At 37.6% G+C, this 24,560-nt stretch overlaps 2 protein-coding genes, 1 long non-coding RNA gene and 2 other non-coding genes across 8 annotated transcripts in view; 3 read left to right on the forward strand and 2 right to left on the reverse strand.

Annotated features, from left to right (window-relative positions):
- The window catches only part of LOC125761125 (tRNA-dihydrouridine(16/17) synthase [NAD(P)(+)]-like), an 81,967-nt gene extending 75,537 nt beyond the window's left edge, over positions 1 to 6,430 (forward strand). Inside the window, exons 3-7 of the mRNA XM_049421991.1 lie at positions 1,000 to 1,467; positions 1,764 to 1,923; positions 3,729 to 4,173; positions 5,366 to 6,008; positions 6,092 to 6,430. Of these exons, the coding sequence (XP_049277948.1) occupies positions 1,117 to 1,467; positions 1,764 to 1,923; positions 3,729 to 4,173; positions 5,366 to 6,008; positions 6,092 to 6,319 (1,827 nt within the window). The 5' untranslated portion in view covers positions 1,000 to 1,116 and the 3' untranslated portion in view covers positions 6,320 to 6,430. The remainder of the gene's footprint in view (positions 1 to 999; positions 1,468 to 1,763; positions 1,924 to 3,728; positions 4,174 to 5,365; positions 6,009 to 6,091) is intronic.
- Positions 4,934 to 5,127, forward strand: LOC125766690 (U2 spliceosomal RNA). Its single transcript, XR_007418699.1, has one exon. It is a non-coding gene; the product is annotated as a U2 spliceosomal RNA (small nuclear RNA).
- A 1,215-nt stretch (positions 6,431 to 7,645) lies between the features above and the next one.
- On the forward strand, positions 7,646 to 9,680 carry LOC125761151 (uncharacterized). Its single transcript, XM_049422048.1, has 3 exons — positions 7,646 to 8,844; positions 8,921 to 9,022; positions 9,093 to 9,680. Exons 1-3 carry the CDS (start codon positions 8,457 to 8,459, stop codon positions 9,485 to 9,487), a joined length of 885 nt encoding a protein of 294 aa, XP_049278005.1. The 5' UTR covers positions 7,646 to 8,456; the 3' UTR covers positions 9,488 to 9,680.
- Positions 7,674 to 7,867, reverse strand: LOC125766676 (U2 spliceosomal RNA). The gene has a single exon (XR_007418685.1). It is a non-coding gene; the product is annotated as a U2 spliceosomal RNA (small nuclear RNA).
- A 2,403-nt stretch (positions 9,681 to 12,083) lies between the features above and the next one.
- Positions 12,084 to 23,550, reverse strand: LOC125761186 (uncharacterized). 4 transcript variants are annotated; one of them, XR_007418083.1, is made up of 4 exons: positions 23,145 to 23,543; positions 18,906 to 19,095; positions 13,728 to 13,815; positions 12,084 to 12,488 (listed from the first exon to the last, which is right to left on the reverse strand). It is a non-coding gene; the product is annotated as an uncharacterized LOC125761186 (long non-coding RNA). The 4 variants fall into 4 exon arrangements; XR_007418084.1 differs by lacking the exon at positions 18,906 to 19,095 and adding an exon at positions 16,262 to 16,451 and having other exon boundaries at positions 23,145 to 23,541; XR_007418085.1 differs by lacking the exon at positions 18,906 to 19,095 and having other exon boundaries at positions 23,145 to 23,550.
- Between the last annotated feature and the right edge of the window lie 1,010 nt (positions 23,551 to 24,560).

Genomic DNA, 24,560 nt, shown 5'->3' on the forward strand with positions numbered 1-24,560 from the left:
AAAATGAACGCAAGACGCTAGACCGGATGAAAGAAGAAACCGAACATTTCAAACACCCTGGTCTAGATGATACAGATAAACCTGACACCTTCGGGTGAAGCCCTGTCGCAGTGGCTCCTGTTCCGGACCACCACCACCACCCAGCAGCAGCAAACCCCTTATTTTCCCCTAGCCCCCGGAACTGTGATGTGATGAAAGGATGTAATTTCTTAGCTCCAACACAACACAATAGCACATCCGACCGACCGAACGCATAAACACACCGGCTAACGCTTTCATCCGATTCGGATCTCGCACTGATACACTCGGACTCGCACAAACCCAGCTTCAAGGCCAGTTTTATGTGCGATGGTGCGATAAACGGTTGGTGCTAAAGGTAGGGAAAGGGTTTGCGAGACGCGTGGGTTAAGAAAATAATCTCATCCTTTTCCGGTGCAGAAAGTGTTGGAACGGGGATTATGTCGCTTCAGGCGACGACGCGTACCAGCCACCTAGCAGAACCTTTGTGCGTGAAAAGAAAGCTTTTGCCAACCGAACCAACCGGTACAGTTCGTTCGATGACCTACCATGGTGGGTGTGGTATGTGGTTGATCCCATGCCGGAAAGTCGTGCCGTTATGCATACCCAAAGAGATTCGACACGATATCCGCCCGACACGTGTGATGTGGTGGTGGAAAGATGCTGAAAGTGTTCAACAAAATATTCCGGCCACTAGTTCGCCCCGAGAGAAGAGTTGCGATTGATTTGCTAAAATTAATGGTATTCGATGGAATTAAGGGTTAAAAATTAGTTATTGTAAGCTACGGGTTTTTCGCACCGGATCCAAAATCTAAAGTGGATGTCCAAAGTGGCGAGAGAGCGAGAGAAGTTCTTCACAATTTTACGCAAAACACACCCGTTTGTCATCAGTCAGTTTTAATTAAACCCTCGTCATGCAGAACGATGCTTTTCCTTGGCGAATATTTTAATGTACCTTTTTCTCTTTTCTTCTAATTTTAGGACTTCTTTTCGGCTGGAAGACCTACATCAATACTGAGCACGGTGAAATTAAACGGACTCTTAGTCGGATCATCTAAACAGCTTTAAATAGACAAAAAAAAACAACGACCAGTAGCGATGGTAACAAGTAACGACAGTAACGTAGTAACACCGGCAGAACCAGCCACTAGCCAGGACCAATCAACTACTGCAATGGACAGTATCGCGACCACCAGTCTTGCCGGAGCAGCCCAACCAACCCGCAAGCTGGGCGGGTTTGAATTTTACGAGAAAATTCTTCACTCACCACGGTACGTGGTGGCACCGATGGTGGACGCCAGTGAGTTGGCCTGGCGTTTGCTCAGCCGACGACACGGTGCACAGCTCTGCTATTCGCCCATGTTCCACAGCAGCTGCTTCACGAAGGATCCCAAGTATCGGAAAGATTCGCTACAAACCTGTCCGGAAGATCGGCCACTGATTATACAGGTACGTATGGTAGGCAGAAGCGACAGTGCGACGAGTCAGGAGAATCAACAAAAACCGTGTGCATTGTTTTCTGCTGGAGGCTGGTGGTTTCCTTCGCGTACGGAAAGAAATGAAACGCACGGATGGTAGCACGGTTAATTAAAACGTTGACATTTAATTACATGCACCAGTACGTGCACCACAGACACCAATATACAGTAGCATCCATCATGCCGGTACCGCATTTCCGCATCCGTTTGTACCGGTTTTCTTACATTTACATTTACACTGTTTGTTGTTTTCTGCTTTACTTTTAGTTCTGCGGTAACGATCCGAAGGTACTGCTAGAAGCGGGCCTGCTCGCACAGGATCACTGTGATGCGATCGATATTAACCTCGGCTGTCCGCAGGCCATCGCTAAGCGGGGTCACTATGGTGCCTTTCTGCAGGACGAGTGGGACCTGCTGCGAGAGATAGGTATGTATTTTGGGGAAGTTCTGCAATATGACAATGCACTAAGAAACCTATTACTAGAACTTGTGGTTTTGTGTTGCATCACAGAAGATAAACATTATGAAAGATATGAGGAGAAATATGCTCCTACTTTAAATGAGGGAACATTACATTTGATTGAGAACATCGGGCGAGTGATAAGTATTACTTACTTGAAAGCCTTTCTAATAAGCAGTGTCGCTTAGAATTTTCTTTTTTTAAATTAAATTATTTATCAGAAGTTACGGAGGTTAAGTAATTAAGTTATGTTAAAAGTTAAGTCAAAACTTTAAAACGTTTCACCAATTTCTACTTCGAATTTATATTCTAATGGTCTCCTTTAAGTCTTATTACAAGGTGCAACGATGGACTAAACAATTAATTAATTCTTCGCTATCACACTATCCTTTATGTGGACTAATTCTATCTTATGAACTGATAAGATGTCAGAGCTGTTCATATTGCTAAATTCAGTTAGAAGAACCGGACAATTAATTTCCAGTAATTGCAGTTTTCATCTCCTGCAGAGTTTCGTTGAAAAGCAATAATTTGGTATCTGTGCAAGAAACTGGAACAAAAAGTCTGTGATAAAAACAAAAGGGACTAATTCACATTTTGTTGCCACAGCACACTTGTTGCAACTAAACAGTGCTGTAATGGACCATGCCGAGCGAAGCATAAGAGCTAGTTTTTTAATTATTCCCCTACCTACATGGTGTCGCTTTACTGGGCCGTAAAGTGCATTTTAAGTTTTACGTTTTACGTACGTTTTAAGTTCTTCCTTACGCTTGTTAAGTATTAGGAGCAGTAAATTAGTCACAGAGGTTTACAAAGAGAGTGAAGGTTTTTTCCACTTCTTCTCAGTTCTTTCCAGAAGGTCCACTTTTGCCGTTTGTACATATTACCAATGTACAGCATGCAGAACAGGGAAAATCGCTTTCAATTGCGTCTCGTTCATATTCATCAAATTTCCACAAACAGAAAACACTGTTGAACCTTCTCGTCCATAAAGCAAAAGGCGACACTACATTATGGCCTCGGTTTTTTTTTCGGTAACGATTGTTTGATTTTCATTACGCAATTTTCCACCCAACCATTCGAGCAGTACGATTTTTTCTGTTTGCTCCCCCGCCATTCACCCAGAAGCGATTACGGTGTGGAATATTCCACACAGTCCGGACCATTATTTATCAACTTAAACCCGAAATAATATTCTTCCCCTGGAGCAGTGATGGAAATGGGGAGCTAAATAAATGTCCACCCGGTACGGCCTATCCGGGGGTTTGCTGTAAAAATAGCCTAGATGCGATAAAAACCAACACCCGGATAGGGCACAATTCACATTCCGGGTGGGTTGTTTTTATTATTTGTTGCTTCTGTTTATGCGATTGCGACAAAAAAAAGAACATGGAAAAGGTAAAAGGCCAGTAAATATTACCCTGGCGGACGGTGATATGGGGAAGGAAAGAAGACGATGATGAATCCGTTTCTTCTTTTTCTGGAAGAATTGTAAGGAAGGACGGTCCTGTTGCTCATTAAGGCCAGGAAGAACTAGGAAGTTTATTCTGTAACGGGGAAAGCAACGGTGCTGCGAAGAGGAGAAACATTTCTGTTTGTTGTTCGTTCTCCATAACCGAGAGAGGGTAATAATTACTGAATGTGTATAAATTGGCGCTACCCGCAGAATTTTCCATTTCCACCATCAGCACAAACTTCCGTTCCTTTACCGGTAGCAATTAAAAAGAATGTTTAACCGTACCGTGGCGTATTTTGCTTTCCCTTTGCTGCAGTAAGCACCCTGCATCGTAATCTGGCCATCCCGGTCACGTGCAAGATACGCATCTTCGAGGATATGGCAAAAACAATTCGATACGCCCGAATGCTGCAGGACGCCGGTGCCCAGATACTGACCGTGCATGGACGGACGCGCGAACAGAAAGGGCCGCTGACGGGATTGGCGGACTGGAAGTACGTGAGCATTCTGCGGCAGCAGTTAAACATACCGATCTTCTCGAACGGCAATATCATGGCAGTGCAGGACGTCGAACGGTGCATCGCAGAAACGGGCGTAAACGGGGTGATGACGGCCGAGGGCAATCTGCACAATCCTGCCCTGTTCGAGGGTGTGAATCCGACCTCCTGGAGCATGGCTCACGAGTATCTGGATCTGGTCGAACAGTATCCGGCACCAATTTCCTACATCCGGGGGCATCTGTTTAAGATGTTTCATCATCTGTAAGTAGAATACATGTTTTAAAACCATTGCATTTTTAAACTACTTTTAAAATCCATAATGTAGCAATTTTCAGTAATCTAGTTTATAATATTCTCCGTTGACCTTCAATTTGTACTTGTTCAATTCACATTCCTGTTTAAATTTTACCAGTCGAGTATTTTCTTTTTCAATAAGAAATTGATTATTTGTTGTCACTGTAATTGTAATGAATGCGTTTCATATAATTTATTTTACTGCAGAAAACCATTGTTAGAAGATATCGTACCATTAGGTACAAAATTTGAAAATTGTTAGCATAATATTCGGTGCGCCGCTGTTCGCGCGTCCGTACCGCTATGCAAACAGAACCCATCGATTCGCTGTTGTAAGGCTCTATGCTGACAACTGACAGGCGTTTGATAGCTCTGGTGATTTAAGCTAGCAAGACGACTCATAACAAACAACATATGATGAAATTGCAACGCAACATATTGCAATCGTATCTTCTTTCAATGCGTGTGATTTAATGCCGGCATTTTGTTTCCATGTGAAGATACCTTGAAAAGAATGTTGCATTGTGCAGAAAAATGCGTTATGAAAAAGACAGGCCGGGGGTCGTGTGCAGAAATCTGCAGTTTGCAGATGCATGCATTGTTTTGTTGAAAGTTTGTGCGTGAGTCAATGAAATGATGGTTGTAGCGGCGGTGAGTGCGTGCTGCGCATCGCTAACGGAGCAATGCGAGCTCGAGGCTGGTTGGTGGGGAAGCGCACGTTCAAGTTATCGCTTCTCGGCCTAAAGGCTAAGATCAAAGTGTAGTATCTGTTCTTATCAGCTTAACATCTGATAGATCTCCCATCGGGAGACAACAAATGTTAAACTGATTTTTGGCACAGGGGAGGTTGTTCGGGGCTTGCTCCACACTTTCCGCGGGTTGGCCCGGTATTGCAGTACCGCCGGGACTGGCCCACATTATCTCAGAAACAAAATTAGATCTAAAATAGTATTATATCGTTAGCTGTGACTTTACTCTATTTTACGTATAATAAATAGACTTGTTTTAAGATAAACACCATTAAATTTACATGCGAGCTCGGATGATGATATAGTAGTTTTGGTCATCGCATGGTTGAGTGAATTTACTCAATTTACATAATGACTGCATGTGCCCAAGTAACATAAGCATTAATCTTTCTTTTCATCTACTTCGACAGAATGCACTTGAAATCGAATGCCGCCCTACGGGAGAAACTGGCCGGTAGCCATTCAGTGGCCGAATTCCGCTCCGTCGTAATCCAGCTCGAGCAAAAGTATCTGCCGTACCACGAGGGAAAGCAACTGTGGATGGGTGAAGATGAAAACGAGGAAGAACACGACCAAGCGCCAGAAGGCAAAGCACCCCAAACGATCAAACAGGATCATAATTTACACCTTCCACCGTGGCTCTGTCAACCGTACATGCGTGCCCCACCGGAAGTGCATCGACAAAAGCTCGAAGAAGCGCATCGACTAGCGAACGATCCGACCCGCGAAAAGCGTCAATTTTTCGACGCACACGGTAACGAGATTTCACGCAAACGCATGAAAAAGATGCGCCGTGTACAGCGTCGCCCGAAAAATAAGAACCGTGCGCAGAAGCGTGCCTCAAACAGTGGTGCCGCAGGTGAATCCACGCAGGACAATGATTCAGATGATGGAGAGGAAGACGAGGAAGAAGAAGGACAGCAGCAAGCGAACGGGTCGAAAGTGGTAGAAAACATTGTACGGATGAATATTTCCATTGCCGATACGAACGGACGGCGACGACGGTTTGATGAGCTGTGCCACAATGATTCGCCGAATTGTACGAACCCGATGGTACATGAACGCATTACAGCCTATCTCATACGAAACAATGAGGACAATCCGTTGAACAAACATTGCTTTTTTTCTCTTTTTAGGGTATGAAATGTGAACACCAACTGTGCCGAACTTGCTGCAAAAGCAAATGTTACCGGGAGAATAGAGATTGCGTTGGACATAAGATTCGCATCAAATCGAGACGCGAGAAAGCGATCGCCTTGACACTGGCTGAACAGGTAGCGAAGGAAAAGCGAATCGAACCCACCGCATTATCGGACGGTGTAGAAATGACACCGGTTAATACAGTTTCCGACGATCAAAGCTGATCGGCTAAATGACGCACGATGATGCAGGTGAAAAAGTAATGATGGACAGTTTATGTAAGTAAATGGGATGCGTTTATTTGGTGAAGGACCAATAAATATTTGTCTGAAATATGTGTCCGTAAACCATTTCGCAGGTGCCAAACCCGAATGATAAATGCTCGTTGTTTGTGAAAGATTAGAGTTTAATGAGGTATGAACGTATTTGAAAGAACTATGTATTATTGAACAAGCTATTACCATGCTCTAGCGCAGGGATGAGCAACCTTTTAGAGCTGCGGGCCACATTCAACATCAAAAATTGGTTGGAGGGCCACATTGATGTAATAATGAATGTAGTAAAGCTCCTTTTATCCGGTCTGTTTCGGACTAGCCGCATTGCTGGATTCTTGAAAACAGAATTAGCATTTAAAAAGGTTTTTAAATTATTTTTGAGTGTTGTATTAAACGGATATTTTGCACTTTTAGTTCTTATAAACTTGTTTTATAATGGAGCTATTGGTTTGAAACTAGATTTGCGAGCCACATAAAACCACCTTGAAGGCCGCGTGCGGCCCGCAGGCCACAGGTTGCTCATGCCTGCTCTAACGTGTTAAACAGACTATATTTACTTGGGGTAAGCAAATTAGAGTAGTTTTTCGGCATTTGTTTTGCTATGTACCAATGGAATGTTCGATGGACACAGATTCGTTTGCGTTATAAAGCATATGTACCGTAAATGGACGTATTTAGAGTGACGATAAATAACTAACTAATAGAAACAATTGTTTAAACTTAAAGTTGCTTAAATCATACATTTTAAACATTTTAAACAAGCATTTTTATTTTTTGTCATTCTAAACAAAAATGTTAGCTTTAAGTTTATTTGTTTCGTGGCCTAGGCCATCCATAGACTCTCCATTTTTAACACAAAATTATTCACCTCCGGGCTTCGTTTTTCTCCAGGTAGAAGAATATAAAATCTTTATCTAGCGAACATGAAGTTCCTCGCCATTTAAAACTGTTTCGTTCCAGCGTGACGCATGCAATTCGAACCAAATTTATAAAGAGCTCCTCAGTATTTTCGTAGTATCAGCTACAAGCTAACTGATAACGTTATCAATCTTATCTGTTTACATTATTAGCACTGCTATGAAGTACGAAGGAATGCTTGATAAATCAACAGATGACTCGTACGAAAAATTAGTACAATAAGTCGATGATCAAACTCAAAATAGTTCAGCTCTAAAATGAAATTGACTTGAATCGGTAGAAAGAACTAAAGTCTGAAAGATTCGATCAACTCATTTCACGATTTAAGTAGAGCAATAAAATTAATTAATGATTCTTTTCGATTTTGAACCTTTTTGTTTCTGAGATAATGTGGGCCAGTCCCGGCGGTACTGCAATACCGGGCCAACCCGCGGAAAGTGTGGAGCAAGCCCCGAACAACCTCCCCTGTGCCAAAAATCAGTTTAACATTTGTTGTCTCCCGATGGGAGATCTATCAGATGTTAAGCTGATAAGAACAGATACTACACTTTGATCTTAGCCTTTAGGCCGAGAAGCGATAACTTGAACGTGCGCTTCCCCACCAACCAGCCTCGAGCTCGCATTGCTCCGTTAGCGATGCGCAGCACGCACTCACCGCCGCTACAACCATCATTTCATTGACTCACGCACAAACTTTCAACAAAACAATGCATGCATCTGCAAACTGCAGATTTCTGCACACGAGCCCAGGCCTGTCTTTTTCATAACACATTTTTCTGCACAATGCAGCATGCTTTTCAAGGTATCTTCACATGGATACAAAATGCCGGCATTAAATTACACGCATTGCAAGAAGATTCGATTGCAATATGTTGCGTTTGCTAGCCGATTGTTTGCGGTGCGTCATTTCACCGTCATTGCTGCTGTCAACCGGTCTGTTGCCGACTGAAAGCCTTACAACAGTGAATTGCTAGGTTCCGTCTACCGAAGTTTGACAGTCCGTTCCGTGTACGTCATGTATGTTTTCATTTAACTTTCCAGCGAACAAGACGCCACAAAAGTGCGTCCTTATTTGTAACTAGGGAAAAACCTCTAGAATAGCTGTATTTGCGATCGAACGGTTAGTTTATTGCTTCGCCTGTAAATATACATCAGTGTTTTGGTGAAAATGTCTAAACGGAACGCTTGGTCGCGAGTGGAAACACTCGAACTGCTAGACATTCTGCGGACGTGCTGCATTCCTTTTCTGGACGGTACCATCAACAACAGAAGAGGCCAAATGTATCGCCAGATCGAGCACGAAATGCAACGGCGCGGAAACACCACCAATCGGGACGCCAGACAGATTGAGCACAAGTGGAAAAACCTAAAGTTTGGTTATGATCGCTACAAATTGGAGATGGCGCAGCGTGAAAACAATGAAAGCAAATCGTGGGTATCGGAGCTAAAGCCTTGCGAATTCTTCAAAGAGCTGGAGGAACTGTTTAGCGCCGTGGATCAGCGGCTACCAACCCTTGAGAAGAACCCGACGGCAGAATCGTTCGTGACATACTATGGTACGTTTCATTTTCATCGTAGCAACCTCAATAGCAATGCATTATGGCAGCATTTTCTCTTCACTTTCGTTTACAGACGAAGAATTTGTCACCGATGAAACGCAGGAACTTGCGGTCGATGACGATGCAGTTGTGATTGAGGAGATTGTGTATGATTCACAGGATGCGCTTGAGTTTGGTAAGTTTTGAGTAACCACCAGTAGAGTTGCTTTTTTTTTGTTATTCTCAATTGCAATACGCCTTTGTAGAAGAAGCCGCAGCAGCCAGTAGTTCCAAAGCACCACAACAATCATCCGCGCCAGCACCGGCACCACCTCCACCACAACCTACCCAGAAGCGGAAGAAGCTAACGGCGGAAAATATGGACGGACTGTTGGTAACGATCTGCGCACTACAGAGGGACCACAACGAGTTCTTTAACCGCTGCCAGATGGAGTTCATCGAGAACGAGTTCGAATCGTTCCGGGAGAAGGAAAAGGAACATCTGCTTCAGCTTAAGCTTGAGCTGGAGGTGTTGAAACAGAAATTTTTGGCCCGAATACAAAAGATAGTCAGTGGGGAAGGAACTGTCGACACGGGCGGTGATGAACCGGTCGCAAATGAATCGAAACGGCGCAGGGTTGCTGTTGCTAGGCGTAAATAGAATGCAGCGACGCAGGAGTGCTTGTGTGTCAGTTGCTAGTGGCAACGGGAAAGTACAGTCCAAGTAGTCACACCATCAAGCGCTATGCGTGTGTGCTGTATAGGAAACTTTACTTTATTTGTAGGTATCTAAAATAATTACTTTTGAAATAAAATTTAAGGAAAACACAATTTGTGTTTACATTTTCAAAATACAGTGAACCCAAAAAGTATTCGTCTACCTGAATGTTTGACACAAAAAGGCGAATTGTGGACGTTATAGGCATGGGACATTAAAATGATCGATGGGGTTTGATAGCAGGTCAAACAATTAGTACCTTTTTCACAAAATGTGGCCATAAAATATTGAAATAATAATAATAATAGAACCAAAACTAAGAATTTCATTTGTTACATGCACAAAAAGTATTCGTCTACTTGGGTTTTGGAGTAACTAAGTGGCAACACGCCGTTCCTTTTGGGGCATACTTTGATGGTTTTCCGTTGCTATGGGACAAATGACAAATCTTCTCGTTTTATTAGAGTTTTAATTGCATCCAGAGCAAGAAGGAAGTCGCCATGGGTCGTAAAAGCAAAGAAACTAGTTGTGCTGAGAGAAGTCTTATCATACGCCTCCATAACCAGTGCAAATCATCTTACGAGATTGCAAGACTTGTAGGTAAACCGCGTTCCACCATACAGTCTATAATTGATCGATTTGGAATAACAAAATCAGTGGAAAACCAACACCGAAGCGGGCGTCCACGATCTTTAACCGAACAAGATGAACGATTTGTGTTACGACAAATTAAGAAAAACCCTAAAACTAGTGCACCTGTGCTCGCTAGTGAGTTGGCACAAAGGGGAACAACGGTATGTCCCAGTACGATTCGCAATACTTGTAAAAAGTATGGTTACAATGGACGAGTTGCTAGAAAGAAGTTTTGGGTGAATAAAATCAATCGCCAAAAACGTTTAGAATTTGCCAAAGAGTATCGAAATAAGAATGAGGACTTCTGGAATGACGTCATATTTTCAGACGAAAGTAAATTTAATATTTTTGGATCAGATGGTCGGCGTATGGTATGGCGAAAAAAGAATACAGAAATGAATCCAAATAATCTGATACCAACAGTGAAACACGGTGGAGGTTCTGTCATGGTGTGGGGATGTATGAACGCAAAAGGAGTGGGGAAATTGCATTTCATTGAAGGTAAAATGGATCACAGAATGTACATTCAAATTTTAAAAGAAAACTTGGGATCAAGTGCCGAGAAATTTGGATTACAAAATTCCTACGTCTTTCAACAAGACAATGATCCGAAACACACGGCTGAAAATACAAAGCTATGGTTGCTTTATAATACTCCCAAGCAACTTAAAACACCCCCCCAGAGTCCTGATATGAATCCCATTGAACATCTATGGAAGGTACTGGACGATGCGATCAGAAAACGGCAAATTAGTAACAAAGAAGACCTGAAAATAGCATTGAAAGAAGAATGGGATAAAATTCCATCTTCCGTAACAGAAAACCTAGTCAAATCGATGCCACGAAGGCTCTATGCAGTTATTAAATCAAAAGGAAACCCAACCAAGTACTAATTTGCCCCCTGCTTAAATAAACAATTCGTCAAAACCCAAGTAGACGAATACTTTTTGTGCATGTAACAAATGAAATTCTTAGTTTTGGTTCTATTATTATTATTATTTCAATATTTTATGGCCACATTTTGTGAAAAAGGTACTAATTGTTTGACCTGCTATCAAACCCCATCGATCATTTTAATGTCCCATGCCTATAACGTCCACAATTCGCCTTTTTGTGTCAAACATTCAGGTAGACGAATACTTTTTGGGTTCACTGTATAAAAAAAACGATTCAACCTGCTTCAAATCCGCCTAGAAAACAGTGAGTGTCACCTCGTCTTTGGATGGTCTCTTGGTGTTGTAAAATGTTTTTTGAAAGTCGTACGTTAGTTAACCCTAGCTCTTTGTGTACCCTACCTTTGCAATAGCCTTACCTGTTTTTGAGTAATTTTGCAAAATTCTATAAACTGATGTATTTTAATGCCAATTGGTTGAAATAAGTTTCTTTTCACTTAAATAATGCTTTAAATTAAAAACGAATAAAAAAATAAAAAATATTCAAAAAAATTGAAAATTTCATAAGGCTATAGCCTCACCTTTTTTTGAGTAATTTTGCAAAATTTTAAAAATTTTTGTAATGCGAATTGGTGGCAATAAGTTTCTTTTCACTCAAATAACCCTTTAAATAGAAGAAAGCATAAAAAATAAGAAAAAAATAAAAAATATCCGAAAACCTAAAAATTTCCTAAGGGGTTAGCCTTGGTTTTTTTTTTTGGAAATTTAGCAAAATTATAAAAAGTTAATTTATTTTGATGCGAATTGGTTGCTAAGTTTGTTTCACTAAGTTTGTTTTCACTCAAATAATGCTTTAAATAAAAAAAAGAGTGAAAAATAATAAAAACTTAAAAAAATTCAAAAAATTTGAAAATTTGATAAGGCCCTTTTTTTGCACCAAGTTTTTCCTATAACTCGGTCGGTATCCAAAGGATCGCCAATCTTGTGGTCGATAGATGGCACCAATGGCTACATTTTCTTGTTGGACGACCATGCCCCCAGATGTCTGTGCCAGAAGTTATTCGAGGAACCGAGTTCCTTACGCTGTTTGAGAAAATGTAAAATTTTCCTCATTTTTCTGCAATTCAGCAAAATTTTAAATGTGATATATTTTAATGCGAATTTGTTGCAATAAGTTTCTTTTCACTCAAATAATGCTTTAAATTAAAAAAAGAATAAAAAATCAGAAAAAAATTTCAAAAAAAATTTCCACTCGAAAATTTCATAAGGGGTACCCCTTACGTTTTTTTTGAGAAATTTTGCAAAAAAAATTAAATTGATTTATTTTAATGCCAATTGGTTGAAATAAGTTTCTTTTCACTCAAATAATGCTTTAAATTGAAAAAGATTGAAAAATTGTAATAAAATATCAAAAAAATCTATAAAATCGCCTATCTTCTCGGCTCATTTTTGGACCAAGTTTTGTATATAATTCGGTTGGTATCCAACGGATCGCCAATCTTTAACCTGTGGTCGATAGATGGCACCGATGGCTACATTTTCTTCTCGGACGGCCATGCCCCCAGATGCCTGTGCCAGAAGTTATTCGAGGAACCGAATTCCTTACCCTGTTTGAGAAAATGTAAAATTTTCCTCATTTTTCTGCAATTCAGCAAAATTTTAAATGTGATATATTTTAATGCGAATTTGTTGCAATAAGTTTCTTTTCACTCAAATAATGCTTTAAATTAAAAAAAGAATAAAAAATCAGAAAAAAATTTCAAAAAAAATTTCCAATCGAAAATTTCATAAGGGGTACCCCTTACGTTTTTTTTGAGAAATTTTGCAAAAAAAATTAAATTGATTTATTTTAATGCCAATTGGTTGAAATAAGTTTGTTTTCACTCAAATAAAGCTTTAAATTAAAAACAGAATAAAAAATTATACAAAAATTAAAAATTTAGAAAAATTAGAAAATTTGATAAGGCTCATTTTTGCACCAAGTTTTGCCGATAACTCGGTCGGTATCCAACGGATCGTCAATCTTTAACTTGTGGTCGATAGATGGCACCAATGGCTACATTTTCTTGTTGGACGACCATGCCCCCAGATGTCTGTGCCAGAAGTTATTCGAGGAACCGAGTTCCTTACGCTGTTTGAGAAAATGTAAAATTTTCCTCATTTTTGCACCAAGTTTTTCCTATAACTCGGTCGGTATCCAACGGATCGCCAATCTTTAACTTGTGGTCGATAGATGGCACCAATGGCTACATTTTCTTCTCGGACGGCCATGCCCTCAGATGTCTGTGTCAGAAATTATTCGAGGAACCAAGTTCCATACCCTGTTTGAGAAAATGTAAAATTTTCCTCATTTTTCTGCAATTCAGCAAAATTTTTAAATGTGATATATTTTAATGCGAATTTGTTGCAATAAGTTTCTTTTCACTCAAATAATGCTTTAAATTGAAAAAAGAATACAAAATCAGAAAAAAATTTCAAAAAAATTTTCCACTCGAAAATTTCATAAGGGGTACCCCTTGCCATTTTTTTGAGAAATTTTGCAAAAAAAATTAAATTGATTTATTTTAATGCCAATTGGTTGAAATAAGTTTCTTTTCACTCAAATAATGCTTTAAATTGAAAAAGATTGAAAAATTGTAATAAAATATCAAAAAAACCTATAAAATCGCCTATCTTCTCGGCTCATTTTTGCACCAAGTTTTGCCGATAACTCGGTCGGTATCCAACGGATCGCCAATCTTTAACCTGTGGTCGATAGATGGCACCAATGGCTACATTTTTTTCTCGGACGGCCATGCCCCCAGATGTCTGTGCCAGAAGTTATTCGAGGAACCGAGTTCCTTACCCTGTTTGAGAAAATGTGAAATTTTCCTCATTTTTCTGCAATTCAGCAAAATTTTTAAATGTGATATATTTTAATGCGAATTTGTTGCAATAAGTTTCTTTTCACTCAAATAATGCTTTAAATTAAAAAAAGAATAAAAAATCAGGAAAAAATTTCAAAAAAAATTTCCACTCGAAAATTTCATAAGGGGTACCCCTTGCCATTTTTTTGAGAAATTTTGCAAAAAAAATTAAATTGATTTATTTTAATGCCAATTGATTGAAATAAGTTTCTTTTCACTCAAATAATGCTTTAAATTGAAAAAGATTGAAAAATTGTAATAAAATATCAAAAAAATCTATAAAATCGCCTATCTTCTCGGCTCATTTTTGGACCAAGTTTTGTATATAATTCGGTTGGTATCCAACGGATCGCCAATCTTTAACCTGTGGTCGATAGATGGCACCAATGGCTACATTTTCTTCTCGGACGGCAATGCCCCCAGATGCCTGTGCCAGAAGTTATTCGAGGAACCGAGTTCCTTACCCTGTTTGAGAAAATGTAAAATTTTCCTCATTTTTCTGTAATTCAGCAAAATTTTTAAATGTGATATATTTTAATGCGAATTTGTTGCAATAAGTTTCTTTTCACTCAAATAATGCTTTAAATTAAAAAAAGAATACAAAATCAGAAAAAAATTTCAAAAAAGTTTTCCACTCGAAAATTTCATAAGGGTACCCCTTGCCATTTTTTTGAGAAATTTTGCAAAAAAAAATTAAATTGATTTATTTTAATGCCAATTGGTTGAAATAAGTTTCTTTTCACTCAAATCATGCTTTAAATTGAAAAAGATTGAAAAATTGTAATAAAATATCAAAAAAATCTATAAAATCGCCTATCTTCTCGGCTCATTTTTGGACCAAGTTTTGTATATAATTCGGTTGGTATCCAACGGATCGTTAATCTTTAACCTGTGGTCGATAGATGGCACCAATGGCTACATTTTCTTCTCGGACGGTCATGCCCCCAGATGCCTGTGCCAGAAGTTATTCGAGGAACCGAGTTCCTTACCCTGTTTGAGAAAATGTAAAATTTTCCTCATTTTTCTGCAATTCAGCAAAATTTTTAAATGTGATATATTTTAATGCGAATTTGTTGCAATAAGTTTCTTTTCACTCAAATAATGCTTTAAATTAAAAAAAGAATAAAAAATCAGAAAAAAATTTCAAAAAAAATTTCCACTCGAAAATTTCATAAGGGGTACCCCTTGCCATTTTTTTGAGAAATTTTGCAAAAAAAATTAAATTGATTTATTTTAATGCCAATTGGTTGAAATAAGTTTCTTTTCACTCAAATAATGCTTTAAATTGAAAAAGATTGAAAAATTGTAATAAAATATCAAAAAAAATCTATAAAATCGCCTATCTTCTCGGCTCATTTTTGGACCAAGTTTTGTATATAATTCGGTTGGTATCCAACGGATCGCCAATCTTTAACCTGTGGTCGATAGATGGCACCAATGGCTACATTTTCTTCTCGGACGGCCATGCCCTCAGATGTCTGTGTCAGAAATTATTCGAGGAACCAAGTTCCATACCCTGTTTGAGAAAATGTAAAATTTTCCTCATTTTTCTGCAATTCAGCAAAATTTTTAAATGTGATATATTTTAATGCGAATTTGTTGCAATAAGTTTCTTTTCACTCAAATAATGCTTTAAATTAAAAAAAGAACACAAAATCAGAAAAAAAATTCAATAAAATTTTCCACTCGAAAATTTCATAAGGGGTACCCCTTGCCATTTTTTTGAGAAATTTTGCAAAAAAAATTAAATTGATTTATTTTAATGCCAATTGGTTGAAATAAGTTTGTTTTCTCTCAAATAATGCTTTAAATTGAAAAAGATTGAAAAATTGTAATAAAATATCAAAAAAATCTATAAAATCGCCTATCTTCTCGGCTCATTTTTGGACCAAGTTTTGTATATAATATCGGTTGATATCCAACGGATCGCCAATCTTTAACCTGTGGTCGATAGATGGCACCAATGGCTACATTTTCTTCTCGGACGGCCATGCCATGTTCCTTACCCTGTTTGAGAAAATGTAAAATTTTCCTCATTTTTGCACCAAGTTTTGCCTATAACTCGGTCGGTATCTAACGGATCTCCAATCTTTGCCTGTGGTCGATAGATGGCACCAATGGCTACATTTTCTTCTCGGACGGCCATGCCCTCAGATGTCTGTGCCAGAAGTTATTCGAGGAATCAAGTTCCTTACCCTGTTTGAGAAAATGTAAAATTTTCCTCATTTTTGCACCAAGTTTTTTCTATAACTCGGTCGGTATCCAACGGATCGCCAATCCTTAACCTGTGGTCGATAGATGGCACCAATGGCTACATTTTCTTCTCGGACGGCCATGCCCCCAGATGTCTGTGCCAGAAGTTATTCGAGGAACCGAGTTCCTTACCCTGTTTGAGAAAATGTAAAATTTTCCTCATTTTTGCACCAAGTTTTTCCTATAACTCGGTCGGTATCCAACGGATCGCCAATCTTTAACCTGTGGTCGATAGATGGCACCAATGGCTACGTTTTCTTCCCGGACGGCCATGCCCTCAGATGTCTGTGTCAGAAATTATTCGAGGAACCAAGTTCCTTACCCTGTTTGAAAAATGTAAAATTTTCCTCATTTTTCTGCAATTCAGCAAAATTTTTAAATGTGATATATTTTAATGCGAATTTGTTGCAATAAGTTTCTTTTCACTCAAATAATGCTTTAAATTAAAAAAAGAATACAAAATCAGAAAAAAAAATTCAAAAAAATTTTCCTCTCGAAAATTTCATAAGGGGTACCCCTTGCCTTTTTTTGAGAAATTTTGCAAAATAAATTAAATTGATTTATTTTAATGCCAATTGGTTGAAATAAGTTTCTTTTCACTCAAATAATGCTTTAAATTGAAAAAGATTGAAAAATTGTAATAAAATATCAAAAAAAATCTATAAAATCGCCTATCTTCTCGGCTCATTTTTGGACCAAGTTTTGTATATAATTCGGTTGGTATCCAACGGATCGCCAATCTTTAACCTGTGGTCGATAGATGGCACCAATGGCTACATTTTCTTCTCGGACGGCCATGCCCTCAGATGTCTGTGTCAGAAATTATTCGAGGAACCAAGTTCCATACCCTGTTTGAGAAAATGTAAAATTTTCCTCATTTTTCTGCAATTCAGCAAAATTTTTAAATGTGATATATTTTAATGCGAATTTGTTGCAATAAGTTTCTTTTCACTCAAATAATGCTTTAAATTAAAAAAAGAACACAAAATCAGAAAAAAAATTCAAAAAAATTTTCCACTCGAAAATTTCATAAGGGGTACCCCTTGCCATTTTTTTGAGAAATTTTGCAAAAAAAATTAAATTGATTTATTTTAATGCCAATTGGCTGAAATAAGTTTCTTTTCTCTCAAATAATGCTTTAAATTGAAAAAGATTGAAAAATTGTAATAAAATATCAAAAAAATCTATAAAATCGCCTATCTTCTCGGCTCATTTTTGGACCAAGTTTTGTATATAATATCGGTTGGTATCCAACGGATCGCCAATCTTTAACCTGTGGTCGATAGATGGCACCAATGGCTACATTTTCTTCTCGGACGGCCATGCCATGTTCCTTACCCTGTTTGAGAAAATGTAAAATTTTCCTCATTTTTGCACCAAGTTTTGCCTATAACTCGGTCGGTATCTAACGGATCTCCAATCTTTGCCTGTGGTCGATAGATGGCACCAATGGCTACATTTTCTTCTCGGACGGCCATGCCCTCAGATGTCTGTGCCAGAAGTTATTCGAGGAATCAAGTTCCTTACCCTGTTTGAGAAAATGTAAAATTTTCCTCATTTTTGCACCAAGTTTTTTCTATAACTCGGTCGGTATCCAACGGATCGCCAATCCTTAACCTGTGGTCGATAGATGGCACCAATGGCTACATTTTCTTCTCGGACGGCCATGCCCCCAGATGTCTGTGCCAGAAGTTATTCGAGGAACCGAGTTCCTCACCCTGTTTGAGAAAATGTAAAATTTTCCTCATTTTTGCACCAAGTTTTTCCTATAACTCGGTCGGTATCCAACGGATCGCCAATCTTTAACCTGTGGTCGATAGATGGCACCAATGGCTACGTTTTCTTCCCGGACGGCCATGCCCTCAGATGTCTGTGTCAGAAATTATTCGAGGAACCAAGTTCCTTACCCTGTTTGAAAAATGTTAAATTTTCCTCATTTTTCTGCAATTCAGCAAAATTTTTAAATGTGATATATTTTAATGCGAATTTGTTGCAATAAGTTTCTTTTCACTCAAATAATGCTTTAAATTAAAAAAAGAACAAAAAATCAGAAAAAAATTTCAAAAAAATTTTCCATTCGAAAATTTCATAAGGGGTACCCCTTGCCATTTTTTTGAGAAATTTTGCAAAATAAATTAAATTGATTTATTTTAATGCCAATTGGTTGAAATAAGTTTCTTTTCACTCAAATAATGCTTTAAATTGAAAAAGATTGAAAAATTGTAATAAAATATCAAAAAAAATCTATAAAATCGCCTATCTTCTCGGCTCATTTTTGGACCAAGTTTTGTATATAATTCGGTTGGTATCCAACGGATCGTCAATCTTTAACCTGTGGTCGATAGATGGCACCAATGGCTTCATTTTATTCTCGGACGGCCATGCCATGTTCCTTACCCTGTTTGAGAAAATGTAAAATTTTCCTCATTTTTGCACCAAGTTTTGCCTATAACTCGGTCGGTATCTAACGGATCTCCAATCTTTGCCTGTGGTCGATAGATGGCACCAATGGCTACATTTTCTTCTCGGACGGCCATGCCCTCAGATGTCTGTGCCAGAAGTTATTCGAGGAATCAAGTTCCTTACCCTGTTTGAGAAAATGTAAAATTTTCCTCATTTTTGCACCAAGTTTTTTCTATAACTCGGTCGGTATCCAACGGATCGCCAATCCTTAACCTGTGGTCGATAGATGGCACCAATGGCTACATTTTCTTCTCGGACGGCCATGCCCCCAGATGTCTGTGCCAGAAGTTATTCGAGGAACCGAGTTCCTTACCCTGTTTGAGAAAATGTAAAATTTTCCTCATTTTTGCACCAAGTTTTTCCTATAACTCGGTCGGTATCCAACGGATCGCCAATCTTTAACCTGTGGTCGATAGATGGCACCAATGGCTACGTTTTCTTCCCGGACGGCCATGCCCTCAGATGTCTGTGTCAGAAATTATTCGAGGAACCAAGTTCCTTACCCTGTTTGAAAAATGTAAAATTTTCCTCATTTTTCTGCAATTCAGCAAAATTTTTAAATGTGATATATTTTAATGCGAATTTGTTGCAATTAGTTTCTTTTCACTCAAATAATGCTTTAAATTAAAAAAAGAACTCAAAATCAGAAAAAAAAATTCAAAAAAATTTTTCACTCGAAAATTTCATAAGGGGTACCCCTTGCCATTTTTTTGAGAAATTTTGCAAAAAAAATGAAATTGATTTATTTTAATGCCAATTGGTTGAAATAAGTTTCTTTTCACTCAAATAATGCTTTAAATTGAAAAAGATTGAAAAATTGTAATAAAATATCAAAAAAATCTATAAAATCGCCTATCTTCTCGGCTCATTTTTGGACCAAGTTTTGTATATAATTCGGTTGGTATCCAACGGATCGCCAATCTTTAACCTGTGGTCGATAGATGGCACCAATGGCTACATTTTCTTCTCGGACGGCCATGCCCCCAGATGTCTGTGTCAGAAGTTATTCGAGAAACCGAGTTCCTTACCCTGTTTGAGAAAATGTAAAATTTTCCTCATTTTTCTGCAATTCAGCAAAATTTTTAAATGTGATATATTTTAATGCGAATTTGTTGCAATAAGTTTCTTTTCACTCAAATAATGCTTTAAATTAAAAAAAGAATACAAAATCAGAAAAAAATTTCAAAAAAAATTTCCACTCGAAAATTTCATAAGGGGTACCCCTTGCCATTTTTTTGAGAAATTTTGCAAAAAAAATTAAAATTTATTTTAATGCCAATTGGTTGAAATAAGTTTCTTTTCACTCAAATAATGCTTTAAATTGAAAAAGATAGAAAAATTGTAATAAAATATCAAATAATCTATAAAATCGCCTATCTTCTCGGCTCATTTTTGCACCAAGTTTTGTATATAACTCGGTCGGTATCCAACGGATCGCCAATCTTTAACCTGTGGTCGATAGATGGCACCAATGGCTACATTTTCTTCTCGGACGGCCATGCCCCCAGATGTCTGTGCCAGAAGTTATTCGAGAAACCAAGTTCCTTACCCTGTTTGAGAAAATGTAAAATTTTCCTCATTTTTCTGCAATTCAGCAAAATTTTTAAATGTGATATATTTTAATGCGAATTTGTTGCAATAAGTTTCTTTTCACTCAAATAATGCTTTAAATTAAAAAAAGAATACAAAATCAGAAAAAAAATTCAAAAAAATTTTCCACTCGAAAATTTTATAAGGGGTACCCCTTGCCTTTTTTCTGAGAAATTTTGCAAAAAAAATGAAATTGATTTATTTTAATGCCAATTGGTTGAAATAAGTTTCTTTTCACTCAAATAATGCTTTAAATTGAAAAAGATTGAAAAATTGTAATAACATATCAAAAAAATCTATAAAATCGCCTATCTTCTCGGCTCATTTTTGCACCAAGTTTTTCCTATAACTCGGTCGGTATCCAACGGATCGCCAATCTTTAACCTGTGGTCGATAGATGGCACAAATGGCTACATTTTCTTCTCGGACGGCCATGCCCCCAGATGTCTGTGCCAGAAGTTATTCGAGAAACCGAGTTCCTTACCCTGTTTGAGAAAATATGAAATTTTCCTCATTTTTCTGCAATTCAGCAAAATTTTTAAATGTGATATATTTTAATGCGAATTTGTTGCAATAAGTTTCTTTTCACTCAAATAATGCTTTAAATTAAAAAAAGAATACAAAATCAGAAAAAAATTTCAAAAAAATTTTCCACTCGAAAATTTCATAAGGGGTACCCCTTGCCATTTTTTGAGAAATTTTGCAAAAAAAATTAAATTGATTTATTTTAATGCCAATTGGTTGAAAAAAGTTTGTTTTCACTCAAATAATGCTTTAAATTGAAAAAGATTGAAAAATTGTAATAAAATATCAAAAAAATCTATAAAATCGCCTATCTTCTCGGCTCATTTTTGCACCAAGTTTTTCCTATAACTCGGTCGGTATCCAACGGATCGCCAATCCTTAACCTGTGGTCGATAGATGGCACCAATGGTTACGTTTACTTCTCGGACGGCCATGCCCTCAGATGTCTGTGCCAGAAGTTATTTGAGGAACCAAGTTCCTTACCCTGTTTGAGAAAATGTAAAATTTTCTTCAATTTTGCACCAAGTTTTGACTATAGCTCGGTCAGTATCCAACATATCGCCAATCTTTAAACTGTGGTCGATAGATGGCACTAATGGCTACATTTTCTTCTTGGACGGACATGCCCTCAGATGTCTGTGTCCGAAGTTATTCGAGGAATCATGTTCCTTACCCTGTTTGAGAAAATGTAAAATTTTCCTAATTTTTGAGCAATTTAGCAAAATTTATGAATGTGATATATTTCATTGCGAATTTGTTGCAATAAGTTTCTTTTCACTCAAATAATGCTTTAAATTAAAAAAAGATTAAAAAATCAGAAAAAAATTTCAAAAAAATTTTCCACTCGAAAATTTCATAAGGGGTACCCCTTGCCATTTTTTTGAGAAATTTTGCAAAAAAAATGAAATTGATTTATTTTAATGCCAATTGGTTGAAATAAGTTTCTTTTCACTCAAATAATGCTTTAAATTGAAAAAGATTGAAAAATTGTAATAAAATATCAAAAAAATCTATAAAATCGCCTATCTTCTCGGCTCATTTTTGGACCAAGTTTTGTATATAATTCGGTTGGTATCCAACGGATCGCCAATCCTTAACCTATGGTCGATAGATGGCACCAATGGCTACATTTTCTTCTCGGACGGCCATGCCCCCAGATGTCTGTGCCAGAAGTTATTCGAGGAACCAAGTTCCTTACCCTGTTTGAGAAAATGTAAAATTTTCCTCATTTTTGCACCAAGTTTTGCTTATAACTCGGTCGGTATCCAACGGATCGCCAATCTTTAACCTGTGGTCGATAGATGGCACCAATGGCTACATTTTCTTCTCGGACGGCCATGCCCCCAGATGTCTGTGCCAGAAGTTATTCGAGGAACCGAGTTCCTTACCCTGTTTGAGAAAATGTAAAATTTTCCTCATTTTTCTGCAATTTAACCAAATATTTAAATGTGATATATTTTAATGCGAATTTGTTGCAATTAATTTCTTTTCACTCAAATAATGCTTTAAATTAAAAAAAGAACTCAAAATCAGAAAAAAAATTCAAAAAAATTTTTCACTCGAAAATTTCATAAGGGGTACCCCTTGCCATTTTTTTGAGAAATTTTGCAAAAAAATTAAATTGATTTATTTTAATGCCAATTGGTTGAAATAAGTTTCTTTTCACTCAAATAATGCTTTAAATTGAAAAAGATTGAAAAATTGCAATAAAATATCAAAAAAATCTATAAAATCGCCTATCTTCTCGGCTCATTTTTGGACCAAGTTTTGTATATAATTCGGTTGGTATCCAACGAATCGCCAATCCTTAACCTGTGGTCGATATATGGCACCAATGGCTACGTTTTCTTCTCGGACGGCCATGCCCCCAGATGTCTGTGCCAGAAGTTATTCGAGGAACCGAGTTCCTTATCCTGTTTGAGAAAATGTAAAATTTTCCTCATTTTTCTGCAATTCAGCAAAAATTTTAAAGGTGGTATATTTTAATGCGAATTTGTTGCAATAAGTTTCTTTTCACTCAAATAATGCATTAAATTAAAAAAATAATACAAAATCAGAAAAAAATTTCAAAAAAATTTTCCACTCGAAAATTTCATAAGGGGTACCCCTTGCCATTTTTTTGAGAAATTTTGCAAAAAAAACTAAATTGATTTATTTTAATGCCAATTGGTTGAAATAAGTTTCTTTTCACTCAAATAATGCTTTAAATTGAAAAAGATTGAAAAATTGTAATAAAATATCAAAAAAATCTATAAAATCGCCTATCTTCTCGGCTCATTTTTGCACCAAGTTTTTCCTATAACTCGGTCGGTATCCAACGGATCGCCAATCTTTAACTTGTGGTCGATAGATGGCACCAATGGCTACGTTTTCTTGTTGGACGGCCATGCCCCCAGATGTCTGTGTCAGAAGTTATTCGAGGAACCGAGTTCCTTACGCTGTTTGAGAAAATGTAAAATTTTTCTCATTTTTGCTCCAAGTTTTGCCGATAACTCGGTCGGTATCCAACGGATCGCCAATCTTTAACCTGTGGTCGATAGATGGCACCAATGGCTACATTTTCTTCTCGGACGGCCATGCCCCCAGATGTCTGTGCCAGAAGTTATTCGAGAAACCGAGTTCCTTACCCTGTTTGAGAAAATGTAAAATTTTCCTCATTTTTCTGCAATTCAGCAATATTTTTAAATGTGATATATTTTAATGCGAATTTGTTGCAATAAGTTTCTTTTCACTCAAATAATGTTTTAAATTAAAAAAAGAATACAAAATCAGAAAAAAGTTTCAAAAAAATTTTCCACTCGAAAATTTCATAAGGGGTACCCCTTGCCATTTTTTTGAGAAATTATGCAAAAAAAATTAAATTGATTTATTTTAATGCCAATTGGTTGAAATAGGTTTCTTTTCACTCAAATAATGCTTTAAATTGAAAAAGATTGAAAAATTGTAATAAAATATCAAAAAAATCTATAAAATCGCCTATCTTCTCGGCTCATTTTCGGACCAAGTTTTGCCGATAACTCGGTCGGTATCCAACGGATCGCCAATCTTTAACTTGTGGTCGATAGATGGCACCAATGGCTACATTTTCTTGTTGGACGACCATGCCCTCAGATGTCTGTGCCAGAAGTTATTTCAGGATCCAAGTTCCATACCCTGTTCGAGAAAATGTAAAATTTTCCTCATTTTTGCACCAAGTTTTTCCTATAACTCGGTCGGTATCCAACGTATCGCCAATCTTTAACTTGTGGTCGATAGATGGCACCAATGGCTACATTTTCTTGTTGGACGGCCATGCCCTCAGATGTCTGTGCCAGAAGTTATTTCAGGATCCAAGTTCCATACCCTGTTCGAGAAAATGTAAAATTTTCCTCATTTTTGCACCAAGTTTTTCCTATAACTCGGTCGGTATCCAACGTATCGCCAATCTTTAACTTGTGGTCGATAGATGGCACCAATGGCTACATTTTCTTGTTGGACGGCCATGCCCTCAGATGTCTGTGCCAGAAGTTATTTCAGGATCCAAGTTCCATACCCTGTTTGAGAAAATGTAAGATTTTCCTCATTTTTGCACCAAGTTTTTCCTATAACTCGGTCGGTATCCAACGTATCGCCAATCTTTAACTTGTGGTCGATAGATGGCACCAATGGCTACATTTTCTTCTCGGACGGCCATGCCCTCAGATGTCTGTGCCAGAAGTTATTCGAGGAACCGAGTTCCTTATCCTGTTTGAGAAAATGTAAAATTTTCCTCAT

This window comes from Anopheles funestus, chromosome 2RL (genome assembly GCF_943734845.2).
Source record: "Anopheles funestus chromosome 2RL, idAnoFuneDA-416_04, whole genome shotgun sequence".
Classification (NCBI taxonomy): Eukaryota; Metazoa; Arthropoda; class Insecta; order Diptera; family Culicidae; genus Anopheles; species Anopheles funestus.

Coding starts and splice junctions, on each gene's coding strand:
- LOC125761151 (XM_049422048.1), top strand. CDS start 8,457: ATGTCTAAACGGAACGCTTGGTCGCGAGTGGAAACACTCGAACTGCTA. Junction 8,845..8,920: donor ATCGTTCGTGACATACTATG/GTACGTTTCATT, acceptor TTTCGTTTACAG/ACGAAGAATTTGTCACCGAT. Junction 9,023..9,092: donor ACAGGATGCGCTTGAGTTTG/GTAAGTTTTGAG, acceptor ACGCCTTTGTAG/AAGAAGCCGCAGCAGCCAGT.